Consider the following 14,294-nt stretch of genomic DNA (forward strand, 5'->3'; position numbering starts at 1 on the left):
TTGCCAATGATCGGGGAACAATGGCGCAACGTCTATTCAGAACCCCCTTTGACAACGAGTTCCCGCTATCCTGCAATTCGCCCCATCATGGCTCCTTAAACGCCACCCCTAATGGTGTGGCTGCTAGCTGTCCGGTGGGCGGTGGGTGGTATTGTGTCATGCTCAGCGGTTGGATCTTCTTGATATTTACTTTTAAACATATACAACGAAATACTACACCGCAAGAATCTCACAAATCTCGGACAGACAGACACACCACTGGTTACAAGTTTGAAATCATGATCCTTTATTGTCATGTAAAACATTGTTAAGATAATCTTAGACCAACATGTGAAAAGGCGTAAAACCATTGCGAATTTCTTCTTCTTCTGTCCCTCTTTATTATTCTTGAATTATTTTACAAGTGGCCAGATGATCAGAGCTTCAACGCAGGACATTAATTTGGAAATCATGATCAAAGTTTTTATTATTTTATTTTTTTTTTTTTTTGTTAACGAATACGAAACGATTTTTTGTTTGTAGAATACGAAGCACTCGTTGGGTCACCATACGCCCTGATTTAGCAGGACGTGTTCTTATTTTGGCTTAAATTTAGCAAAATATTTCTTAACAAATCTGAGGAGTTTTACTCATGTCCTGATTTTCTAGGCTGAGTAGATGGGAAATCTAAGCACTCGTTTATTCTACCAAGCATATTTTTCAACATTGTGAGCTTTGCAGAAGTGGGGCAAACTCATAAACATTTGTTGTACAGTCCTAGAAACCTGATAATTAAATCTAGCATGCAAAAGTGTTTTCAATATTTCTTCTCTCAATTGCTTTTAAAATTAAAATAAAGGTGGTTCAAACTTCGTACACAACTAAAACAATAATCCTTTTTAACAGTTTTGGTACCTGACAAGCATGACGTGAACTCTACATTTTTTGAGGTTGTCATTACCTTCAAAGTGCCTGAAAATGCTCACTAATCTAGCTTTTCTTTGTCCAATTTTGTCCTTATTTGCGTGCTACTTCATTGAGTAGCTCGGATGCTTCTCTGTCAACATTGATTAACTTATTGGATGGATTTAATTCACGAGCTTATTCATTTGAACCGCCTGCCTGTAGCTTTCTACCCTTTCATGAAATTTGAATTTGAGATAGTTTCGTCTACTATTTTTGTAATCGTGCTCTTGACACTCTCTATTTTATTCATCGAACTGTAAAATAATGCTGCCTGACTGTGCATAAAAATCAACCAAATCTGGAGCTCGATTTGAATAGGTCGTATGTGCTTCTGTCGATATAAAATTCGATCAGTTTATTTTATTTATTGTAGCAATATTGAAAATATTTTGGAGACTTTGAATGATGAAACGGAAAGCCTGTTTTGTGAGGATTCTGCTGTATGTATGAACTTGGTTCAATTCCAAAGGGTTTCGCTATAATAATCGAATCCAACTGATCGAATTTTTAATCGACAAAAGCACATACGACCAATTCAAATCGAGCACCAGAAATATTCGATTTTTTCATCAAAAACACAAAAAATGCTGGGACTGCTATCGCTTGATAAAAAAAAAGCTTTCAAAAGTTCAAACTGTAACTGTAACCCAGAATCTTCATGTACTTTCTCGCAAAAATCTTTCAGTTTTTGAACTCTGATGTTGAAAGTTTCGTTAATATGTTTGATGTGATTTGTGCTTTGTACAAAACCGGTTTGACTGTTTTGGCACTGAAGTTACTACAATATGTTGTACGCTTGTTAAAATTTTGTCAAACGCGGGACAGTTTTACGATTTGAGACGAACGCGGGACATTTCGCGGGACATTTTTTGTCGCGGGACATTTGGTCAAAATGCGGGACGTCTGGTCACTTTATTTTACCAGTAACAAATACATGTGATAGACAAAATGATCAGACAGGTAACATTTTCACATTTCAAAAAATGGTCAAATAGCTGTAACTTTTTGAAAGTGCATCAAACAATCTTAAATTTTTATTTTAAGTTGATAAACTAGTTGTGTATCGATGGTCCAAATTTGGGGAAGATCGGACTATTCTACATGAAATTACAAAGATTCCAGAAAAAGTCATAATTATCCAGTTGCCAACTTTGAACTGTAATATTTCCGGATTCAATGAACCAATTGCAATGAAATATTGAGCGTTCATGACTTATATGAATAGTTTTGAAAAACTTTTGACGTGACCTAAAATTGTTAACATAGATGAAAATTATAGCGTTCAGATTTTTTTTTTCTAAAATAACACCAAAATATCGAAAATTTTAACATTGCTCCAAAATTCGAGATGGTAGTTCTAGTTTATTTGAATGTCCTCTTATTAATTTCAACATGAATATGTCTTGAAAGGAAATGACAAAGGAAATGACCGGCAATAAATTGAAAAGTAATGGGAAGCATGTTAAAATTAAACCAATTAACCAATAAAAAAAAATCATAAAATAAATGAAACCGCTGTAACTTATTTTCCTATTAATAATTTTAAGTTAGTCAAACTTTTTTCAAAGCTTATTATATGAGTCATAAAGGCACAACATTTTTTTGCATTCGGAGATAAAACAGTTCATAGTTGGCTGTCGGATAATTATGATTTTTTCTAGAATCTTTCTAACTTCATGTAGAATAGTCCGATGTATTCCAAATTTGGACCTTTGATACACAACTAGTCGATCAACTTACAGTTAATTTTTTTTTCGATGCACTTTACAAACAAACTATTTGACCATTTTTTGGAAAGTGAAAATTGTGCCTGTCCCGATCATTTTGTCTATCCCCTGTAGAGCTGACTGTTTTGTTTATCTTTTCTAAAAAGATTCTTGGCCTTGAGCTGCTTCTTTTCCGAGAACACAAATACGTTACTGGGGAAAGAACAACAGTAGGTTGCTTTCTATCTATCTAAACAAAATATACCTTAGCTACCTGTAGGCAAGATTGCCAAATAGCATACGAAGTGGTGAGTGAACCTAAACTCTAACGTGATGGGACGAACAAAAACATACAATACTCAAGTAACATTTCAAGTTTTGTTTGGCTCTATAAGAAATTTTGTGACCAATGTCATAAAACTTGCAATAAAACTGATTCATACATCAAAAACTCTTTAACCCTCTAATACCCAAATTTTTGATTTTGATCTAAATATAATTTTTCGTCATCTACACACTCAGTTGAGCTCGGCTAATTTCCATTCTTTAGCCGAGATTCGCACAGCCTCAGAAATCGCAATTTAACTGAGATATCAGCAAAAAGTCAGGTTTATTCATACCAGCACCCATGGGTACCGCTGGCAATAAACATTAAACGTCAAGCGTTCAGCCGAGATTTCAGCGAATGAACTTTAACCGAGATTTGCACAGCCGATCTCGGCATTCTTTTTTAAGTGTGTAAAATCGATTTAAAAATGTTTTGGAAGATGATTCTTTTTGATTATCGATTTCGTGAATTTCGTTTTTTGATTTATCTAATTTTTATTTTTGAACATCCCCACACTTTTATATTTTTCCTGGAAGCCTATAGGGGGTACGGATTTTTTGAGATGGAAACATTTTAGATTTTATGATCATTGTTGAAATATTTTTATTTTTATTTTTTTCCATGGGAAATTTTGATTTCCGTATAATTTTAAGGAAATTATTCGACACTCTTAAACTATTAAACTGGGGTTGAAAAAATTAAAATAGGTATGTTAATTGTTGCGAATCAATACAGAATAAACAATGACTTCTGAAAGCTGACTAAAACATCTATTTTTCAATGATTTAAAAAAAAATGTAAATACGTTTTAAAATACAACAAAACCATTTTTAGATATACATAACAGTCCTAAATATCAGCCAAGAATATAAAAAAATTGAACAAAAATTACAAAAATGCTCAAACTATACCCCGTCTAAAGGCGGGGTTGGGTATTAGAGGGTTAAGGACAAACGTCTTAAAATCCCGCTTCAACAGTGAATCAGAACTTCAGACGCACAAATCTCAAGAAGCAAGCTTCAAAAAACAGTAAATTTTATTATTCTGTTCTTGCTCACTTGTAATAAGCTTAAAATAAGAAGATCAGGTGTACTGGTTTTGTTTACGAAGAGATTTGTGCGCTCGAAATCGTGAGTAGGTGCCAAAGTCGGCCATTGTGGCGGCCATTTCGGGATTCTAACAAGTCTGTCCTTAAGAGCATCTTCCGGCTAAGTGGACCACAGGACCAATAAAACTGTTTTAAAACTTAGTTGAAATTTTTTCCATACTCGAAAAGCGATGTTGTTTTTTTTTCAACAAAACTTCTTCTTCTTCTTCTTTATGGCTCGACGTCCCCACTGGGACTTGGCCTGCCTCGCTTCAACTTAGTGTTCTTTGAGCATTTCCACAGTTACTAATTGAAGGGCTTCCTTTGCCTGCCATTGCATGAATTTGTATATTGTGAAGCAAGGACAATGATACACTATGGCCAGGGAGTCGAGAAAATTTTCCCGACCAGAACGGGAATCGAACCCGCCGTCTCCGGATTGGCGATCCATAGCCTTAACCACTAGGCTATCTGGAGACCCCCAAACTATGGCATCTCAAAATGCAGAGAAGGTTCTTCAAATGGCACGTAAAGTAATCTTGTTCTATTTCTACAAAAAATAAGAAGAAGACCGACGAATGTCATCGATATGTCTAATGCTAGATTAGTTTTCATACTTAACAGGAAAAATATAGAAATCGAGCCAAAACTACTTTTAGTATTTATTACAGCGTGTGCCAATGATAGGAATCCTGTACCAGTTATGGACATAATTGTTAATTTGGGTTCCACTTCGCACTATTTACACGCATTCCTTATGGGATTACCCGAATAAAAAATACAGTAGAAAAACCAAATGTGGTATTGTAACAGTACTATTTAGAACCATATTGTTACAATGAACACCACTGTAAAAATAAAAAATACAAAAACAATAAGATGTAATGTAGACAACTGTATGGTGAATTGTATATAAGATTTTTACAATATACTATACGGGTTGTTAAGTATCGTAACAATATAAAAAAATATTTTTCTCCATATATATTTTTTTACAAAACCATACATTTTATTGTAAATTAATTGTTTGAAATACTGGCTTTAATATACCGTACATAGTATGGTACACGTATGGTTTCAAACAATAAAATGTACCGTAAATATATTGTTTTTAATTGTAATTTCACTACAGGTTATAAATTTTATCATGGTTTTGGGAATGGTTCTCTTTTGTTATGTTGTATTGTTTTACATTAGATAAACCATATAATGTTATATTATCTCGTCATGTTCCTTCGATAATGGCAGTTCTAGCCAAACTAACCTAAACTCGTCTAAGTCTGAGTAGCCTTTGATTGTATTAACAGTTAAAGCTTAGGCTCCCATGTCCCACCAGCCAGGGTTTTGCAAACTAAGCATTATTTGTGGCAACACTTTGAGCGGCATGATGGAACTATGCCTAGCGCGCTAAGTGTTATTAGACCACTAATGTAGTTGCATGAAGTGGGTGACGAGGTACATAAGTATCATTACAGCGTGCTTAACCGTTATTGCAATATTGAGGCTCCAGTTTGACTGAACTATGAAATATGTACATAACAACTCATGAGAAAACTGTCAAGTTCGATTCAACTATAAGTTAGGTTAAAAAGCGAAGACGAACTTATATCAGAAGTCTTTTCAGTGTCCAGTCCTTATGTTAAAAATGTCAAAGATAAATCGCATTTAATTCGGTTGTTGTACAAGGCAATTTCACATGAGAGAAGAAGAGAAAGAATAGTGTTGAACTCATCCACTGATTTACGGTAATCTGGACTGCGTCTTTCCAGGTTGACCTACATTCGTATTCCTCTCATCGCACTCTACATACCTAGCCCACCATATCTCTTGGATATGCAGTCCTTAGGACACCTGGTTTACCACTTTATTTAAACATTTTATTGACTTTAAATAGATGTTTCAACTTATTCACTTTTTTCTCTTTCATTTCCTTTGCAACAAAAATGTCACGAACATCAACAAAACAAAGCACGGAAAAAAACATAAACTGAATAAATAATTAAAAATGCACGGAAAAAGATTGTTTCGGAATAGTGAATGGTTCAAACGTAAGAAAAACAGTATAATATATTGTTACATAAAGATCGGATGTAAATGTATAGTAGCTACCAATGTGCAAAGCTTTTAGCGAACCATTCCATTACAATACACTATATTGTAGCTGGTACACTGTATGGTACAGGAATGGTTTTCACCAAATACCCTATGGTTAGTTTTTATCCGGGTAGCCATGACTGGTACACTATGGCGAAATAGGGTGCAAGGAAGCGGAAAAGTTAAGGAAAATGAATTATTTCTATCACAATTTGCGCAAATTGTGAAGTTTTAAGGATTGCAGCCATCTTTTGTGATCGTGATCTGTTGTTTCTTCTTGATTTGCATCAATAAAGGTTGAAAATCAACTATGGCGAATTTGAGGTACTATAGCCATAGACTAATTTCAAGACCTCGATGTACCAAAGAAAACGATCAAATTTTCGGTGACCAGTCCGGTACCCAATAAATATTCATAACCGTGTATTTTTTTCCGTGTAAATGGCCTTTTGTGTAAATTTTATTTAGCGTGTTACACTGATCTGACAGCTCTGACAGTAAGGGACTAAACATAAATTACGTAAAGTGAGTACCGAGGATTGTTCACAATCTGCGAACTTGACTGCGGAAAAAATTGCGACCATGACGCCGCTGCTATAGCCATAACTGGTACACTGAGCCTAGTTATTATCTCATTATAGATAGGTCCCCGAAAGATTTGTAGGAAATCATGGGTTACGAAAAATATTACCTGGATAAATTTACTGGAAATATTTTTTGTTCTTAACTTCCAACTGAAAGAACAACCTTAATGGAAAATACAATACAAATAGAAATACATACTAGTATCTGTTTTTTATTCTTTTACAAAAAGGATCATGCATGTGCATAAACAAGTGAGGAACAAAAACCATTGCGAATAATTGGGGATACGTCCGGGAGGGACAGGAGAGGCAGAAATGGATCATTGAAGCCTACGTTTCCGCTACTCACCACATCAAAACAAAAGAGTCACCGTATATGGACTGTAACACAGTGACAGCAGTCGAGTTACGTCAAACACACAAGACTACGGTGGCGCTATCTGTTCATTTCATAGCGGCCGTTTTAGTTATTTTAGTGATCCATTCACAATGCTTGTTACGTCCTTTTCACATGTTGGTCTAGGAATATCATAACAAAGTGTTACATGATTGGTAAATTTAGTAGAATTTTTCTTTGTTCTTAATTTCCATCTCAAAGATTCACTCTAATTAAAAATAAATGATCCACCATAATGAAATATTAAAAATATTCAATATTGAAAATGACTTACGGTTATAAGAGATTTTTTAATGCTATTATCTTATTTTTTTTCTATTTTCTACAAAAAGGACCACTCTAATGCAAAATAAGTGAACCACCCTAACGAAATATGCTAGCAGTTGCAAACGATGATATAAGACATGTTCCAGCACTATCGCCATGAATATTTTAGCAACTAAATTCAAATCCTCTATTTCAAATACATTTCACTCCCCCAATTCAAAAATTTTCCAAGTCCAAAAAGTAATTGTTTTCCAAAAAAATTTTTTGAGATAACACCAAATCTTGACGTTTCATGCACTTTTAAGGCAGTTGGCATAAAAAAAATCGATTTCCCTATACATGGATATTTTTCGTGTTTCAAAACAGCCAAACTTTGACCGCCGGATCCTCCATTTTTTTAGATTGCGACTGCAATGCATCCACTACGTCGTGGTGGAATTTCTTCTGCTGCTTCACCTGCGACTCAAGAAGTTCCAAGCTGGAGCACGGCTCTTCCGCCTTGCTGGTTCCCTCAGGCCTTCGAGATCCGCTGCTTCATCAACGCCTCCGTCCACTTGGTCTTCAACTTCCGGGTCCATATTTTCGTCCGGCTCAAGGGGGGCGCCGAATGAGATCGACTCATCAACACCATCTACTGCCGCTACAAGCCCAGTAAGATCACTCAATGATCTTGCAGGGACCGCCTCCTGTAGCTTGCTGTTCCTTCCGATTGTTGGCATGTTTTCTTTTCAGGTTTGATTTCCAGTCGGCCCATATCTAATGAAATCATATTTAGCAAAGCATAAATTTTCTTGGGCCTAGCTATCCGAAAACTTACTTTTTTCCACTCTCCCGACGTTTGTGTTGGTGGTCCGAGACTGTTCAATTCCTTCGACAAATTCTCCCGAAAAGGACCGGTGTCGAATCGCGCAAAACCCTTGGCGATGTCTGGTTGCTCCTCCAAAGATTGCCGCCACAATGGTTGCCTTGGAAATACCGAAAGCACGGATCTTGTCATCCAATCAACAATCCAAGATGAAAAAGCGATGAGCAGCCTTGCTCACTCGTGGTAAACATTGAGTAGCATTTTCATTTTCGTACATGCTGTGGATAACAAGATCGGTGCTCTCGAAAACGCGAGTCAAAAATGCACCTGGACGCGCCCGTTTCACCTTAAGAACTGGTCTTTGTTCGTGCTCTTACCTTTGGAAAAGCGTATTTAGGTATTAAATACTGAATTGTAAATTACATACCATCAATACTTAAATTCTGCGGTGCAGAAAATATTAACAGCTAACCGTAGAACGTAGAAAAACAATCTAAAATGTATTTCAAAGCAAAAACTCTTGCGTTTCGTTATCCGCATCCGCAAGAACCGAGTACCGAATGAAAAGTAAACAAAAATACGCGTTCGATCGAAAACCAGAATGATCCAAGCATTCGAAAAAGCGATGTTCGAAAATTCGAATGCTTTGAATAGGTTCGAACGAAAACAAGAATGCAAACGAGGTATACTTTCGAACGTATTCAAAGCGGCGTCGGTGGTGTAGTGGTAAGCGTGGTTGCCTCTCACCCCAGTCGGTCTAGGTTCAATCCTAGTCGACGCCGTAGGTATTTCTGAGACAAAAATATCTGATCACGCCTTCCCTCGGATAGGAAGTAAAGCCGTAGGTCCCGGCCCATGTGTTGATGGGTTCGATATGTAGGGTGTCAGGTGTGTGTGGATGTCTCCCTGACCGTCCGTGTTTAGGCTTAGTACCAGAAATAGGCGGACGTTAAACTAGAGCTGATGCCGAACGGTGTCGGCTCGCCAGAAATAAGAAGAAGAACGTATTCAATTCGATCGGAAACAAGAATGAGGGTGATCGTATTCTAGCAGTTGCCAACGATGATATAAGACTATCGCCAGTACTATCGCCATGAATATTTCAGCAACTAAATTCAAATCCTCTGTTTCAAATGCATTTCACTCTCCCAACTCAAAAATTAAAAAAAACAAAGTCCAAAATAGTTATTTATGCAACAAGTTGCAAAATGATGATTTTTTCAGCACGAGTTGTACGTTTATTCAACGAGGCTTGCCGAGTTGGATAAATACGACGAGTGCTGAAAAAATCGAGTTTTGCAACGCGTTGCATACAAAGTTTTTTGTAATTGCAAAAATACCCGTACAGTATAATCTCTCTAGCCACACAAACGTGTATCAGCAGCAACCACGTGCGAGCCTCCATGCGGGACAGGACGTAGTGCATAGTATTTTCTTCGATCAGGTAGGCTATGGTAGGCCAACTGTCGCAAGTTTTCAAGTTGCCGTCGTCGTCATGCAGCATCATAGGCAAAAGAAAAAGTTGGTTCAGCTTCTGCTTCTATGCCTGATTGGCAGTTCAAATCAGAATCTGAATTGTCCTGATTCGGATTCGAACTGCTCAGTGCATGTAGAAACAGCCACTGTATCTACGAAAGTAGCGGTACTTAACAAAAAGTGTGTGCTCAAAAGTGCCGAAAAGTACTACTTTTCGGCACACTTTAGAGTGCTGAAAAGTAGTACTTTTCGGCACCCTTGCTTCGGTGAAGAAAAGTAGGCCGTTTTATCATTGTTACCGCGAGTGAAAAGTAGGGGAATTTGCAACGCAATTACAAAAAGTTATTTTTTCAAAACAAAAATTTTGAGATAACACCAGATCTCGACGTTTTATGCACTTTTAAGGCATTTGGCATCAAAAAATAAATTCGGTTTCGAAATTTTCATGTATCCCTATATGTACATGAATATTTTTCGTGTTTCAAAACAGCCAAACTTTGACCGCTTTGGAGCAACACTTAGCGAAGTCCGATTGAGTTGAAATTTTGCATGGGGACTTGTTTTGAGGAGACGAAACTTTTGAGCGTTACCCGTTTTTTTAAATTCGAAGGTCAAATTTTTCCCATAGTTTCCTATGGCACCCTAGCAGAGGTATATTCGGTCTGCTGTGGATACAAACGATTGGTATCATCACTTCTTTCCCCTTCCCCACATTGACCTGCAAACTAAAAATAGAATATCACCAACGCTAACACATTGAGGATGCCTACTGGTCCCTGGCAGATATCTTATTGGTTCCTTGTGTGAGTGGCGATCCTGGAGTAGCATCCACGGGCGGTCAATCAAGCTCAAGCCCATGGAAAAAAAGAATCACTACAAGTATTTCCGGAGAAATCCCTAGGACAATTTGCAGAACAGTTTTAAGGAAGAAGTGCCAAGAGCCCTTTAGAATTCCTGGAGATCATTATCAATTATCGTCGAACAAAATTTGAACTCTCGATTTTGCGCATTGAAAATAGTTGCTGATGTTCACCTTATAAATATCTGCCTCAGAGCTCACCCTTCAAGTGTTTGGGTTATAAGAAAAGTGATATGAGCACTTATCACTTCTCTATTCAACTGTCTCACAAAATCCTGCAATCACCACCGTCACGTCGCCTCGCCTCGTTGTATGTTGGTCTGTAGGTTAGGTACTGCTATAGAAGTAATTGGCGGTGCTATTAGCAAACGTCTGTGCCGCGACCAATAATTGGAATTGATAGGCAAAACAAGCGACATAGACCGTCAATCAATGCGAATGGAACACCAAATGACGATGATTGTTTCTGATGAGGACGAGAACAATCACACGGATAGAATACATACCTTCAGCAGTCTCTTAGCATTGAAGGGTTTTTCTGACCATGAATGGAGAAGAACTTCCTTCCTAGCCAGTAATAGCACTAATCAATCAATCATTCTAGTGATTAGCTTAAGTCCATCTTGTGCTATAGGTACTTGAATTTATTCTAATCGTCAAGCAACATAATTTGAATGAAATTAACAAATTCGGTATAAAAATATGTTTGATGACGGTTAAAACTGAATACTGTGTAAAGCATGATTGATTTGAACGGTCGTTTACTGATGAAATTTGTATGTTTTTTTTTCTTTTACAGTGTGGCCCCAATGCGGATAGTGGACTGGAAGCCAAGCCAGCCAATTTCAAGGGCATTGAAAAGTAAGTCGTAAAATGGTAAAATTAAATTTCCTGATTACACATGTTCATTCTAAATTTAATTTTTTTGTAGGTTCGTCGTTGACTCGGACATACTGTTTCCAGTGATTGCTGAATGGTATGTATTTCAAGCTGTCTAATGGCTAATCATTTTGAATACAAAATGCCATATATTGAGAAAGAATTTCTTGTTTGTCGCATAACGGATAAGCCTGAATCAATTTCAATTTAGATTCTCGGTAAATTTCTTAGGAGAACATTGACAAACCCTTATTCAGATCCTTGGTTCTAAACCTTTGCAGATTCCTAGGAAACCCATTGATAATTTTATTCGTGATTCTTTATGACTGTCAAAGATATTTCAAATTTTGCTTTGAATCTGCAATTTAAATTTACTTGATCGTACCAGGAACCTTTCAGTAATTTTGTCGTAGACCAGCTTCGTTCTCATTTTTGACCCTTCTATAGTTGCGCTGATGTATTTTTTGCAGCACGTTAAAAAAAGCTGTACACAAACATTGGCTTGGAATTAAAAGTGATAGCCGTACACGTGATTAATGGAATGTTGAAGGTTATCTCCTCTAGAACCTCACCAAACGTTATAGGATCTACTCATGCAATAGAAGCGAATATCGCTATGTAGAGCCGAGTTACATAATTTGTAATAATTGTTAAACCCGTGGAAGTTCGATAAGCTTGTAAAATACTTTTATGCAATTCAGTATCATAATTTCTGTTTTATACAACTCATTTTGGTATCATAATGGCCAAATTTTCCGAACTAGTTCATAATGCAACTGAAATGCATAATGGAAAATAGTTGCATAATGTTCATAATGCAACTCATTTGAGTTGCATTATGAACATTATGCAACTCAAATGAGTTGTATAATGAAAAAATTATTGCATAATAGTTATTTATGCAACAAGTTGCAAAATGATGATTTTTTCAGCACGAGTTGTACGTTTATCCAACGAGGCTTGCCGAGTTGGATAAATACGACGAGTGCTGACAAAATCGAGTTTTGCAACGCGTTGCATACAAAGTTTTTTGTAATTGCAAAAATATCCGTACAGTATACTCTCTCTAGCCACACAAACGTGTATCAGCAGCAACCACGTGCGAGCATCCATGCGCGACAGGACGTAGTGCATAGAATTTTCTTCTATCAGGTAGGCTATGGTAGGCCAACTGTCGCAAGTTTTCAAGTTCCCGTCGCCGTCATGCAGCATCATAAGCAAAAGCAAACCCTAGGTTCAGTTTCTGCTTCTACACCTGATTGGCAGTTCAAATCAGAATCTGAATCGTCCTGATCGCTCAGTGCATGTAGAAGCAGCAACTGTATCTACGGAAGTAGCGGTACTTAACAAAAAGTGTGTGCTGGCAAAAGTGCCGAAAAGTACTACTTTTCAGCACTCTAAAGAGTACCGAAAAGTAGTACTTTTCGGCGCCATTGCTTTAGTGAAGAAAAGTAGGCCGTTTTGACATTGTTTCCGCGAGTGAAAAGTAGGGGAATTCGCAACGCAATTACAAAAAAAATTGTATGGAACTCTTTGCAAAACTCGATTTTTTTCAACACTCTTCGTATTTATCCAACTCGGCAAGCAACTTTTTGCAACTCGTTACATAAATAACTATTATGCAATTCAGTATCATGATTCCTGTTTTATTTAACTCATTTCGGTATCATAATGCTTAATTTTTTCCGAACCGGTTCATTATGCAACTGAAAGGAGTTGCTTATAAAAAAAAATAGTTGCATAATGTTCGTACCCTCAGTGTACCAGTAGCCACTCGTGTTCCAATAGCCGCTCACGAGTGTAGAAAACAAAGTTCCCTGCAAAAATACAATGTTTTTTTTTCCACGGATATTTAAAATATGCGTGCCAAATTATACACGGATGAAGACAATCATATATATTTATTCCAATAAACATCATTTTCAAGATGGTGTGCTGCTATTGGAATACCAGCGACTAATGGTACACTGACGGTATTTAGCCAACTCGGCAAGCCTCGTTAGATAAATGTACGACTCGTGCTGAAAAAATCAACTTTTTGCAACTCGTCACATAAATAACTACCGTCTACCCTCGTTGGTTTGACCGTATCTAATCTGAACACTTTTTAATTTGTCCCCCGTTAATCTGCACATCGTTCAAACTAAAAATGATTCAAATGTCATTCTTCTCATGGAACGGAGTGAAACGGAACGCAGAACCAAAACAAAACAGCAAAAAGGATTACCTACAGTTTGTTTTTCGATGCTCACAGGGTTACTAGATGTTCAAATTAAAAAATGAACCCCGTTGGTTTGCACGAGGTGTCGTTTGAACCAACGCGGGTAGACGGTATTGGGACACTCTTAAAATCATCCAAACCATTCTATAATGCTTGATACTTGATACTTAATGCTTGATACTTGATAACTTAAATATGTGCTTCGAGGAATGCCTGGATGAATCCCCATAGAAATCCTTGGAGGAACTCCAGGAGGAACGCCTACAGGTATTCCTAAAAAAAATCCCTTAAGGAATTCCTAGAGCAATGCCTAGATGAATTCCTGAAGGAATGCCTGGAGGAACCCTAGGAGAAATTCCTGTAGACATGCCTGTAAGAGTTCCTGGAGAAATCTCTAGAGAAATTCCTTGCGAAATTTCCAGAGGAACTCAAGGATGAATCCATGCATGAATTCCGTGAGGAATCGCTAGGGAAATCCCTGGAGGAACTCCTGGAAGATTTTTTTGAGGAATTACTGGAGAACTTTCAGAAATAATCTCTGGAGGAATCCCTGAAAGAATTCCTGGAGGAATCTCTAGAGAAATTCTTTGAGGTATCTCTAGATGAATACTTGAAGGAATCTCTGTAGGAATTCCTGGACGAATCC

General features: G+C 37.1%; 2 protein-coding genes across 4 annotated transcripts in view; one reads left to right on the forward strand and one right to left on the reverse strand.

Annotated features, from left to right (window-relative positions):
• LOC134289600 (xaa-Pro dipeptidase-like) overlaps positions 1-11,561 on the forward strand; it is a 131,998-nt gene extending 120,437 nt beyond the window's left edge. The window contains exons 4-5 of the mRNA XM_062855662.1: positions 11,348-11,409; positions 11,480-11,561. Of these exons, the coding sequence (XP_062711646.1) occupies positions 11,348-11,409; positions 11,480-11,546 (129 nt within the window). The 3' untranslated portion in view covers positions 11,547-11,561. The remainder of the gene's footprint in view (positions 1-11,347; positions 11,410-11,479) is intronic.
• LOC109432273 (xaa-Pro dipeptidase) overlaps positions 1-14,294 on the reverse strand; it is a 757,159-nt gene that overhangs the window by 357,993 nt on the left and 384,872 nt on the right. The window lies entirely within an intron of this gene.

Source organism: Aedes albopictus, chromosome 3, assembly GCF_035046485.1.
Source record: "Aedes albopictus strain Foshan chromosome 3, AalbF5, whole genome shotgun sequence".
Taxonomy (NCBI): Eukaryota; Metazoa; Arthropoda; class Insecta; order Diptera; family Culicidae; genus Aedes; species Aedes albopictus.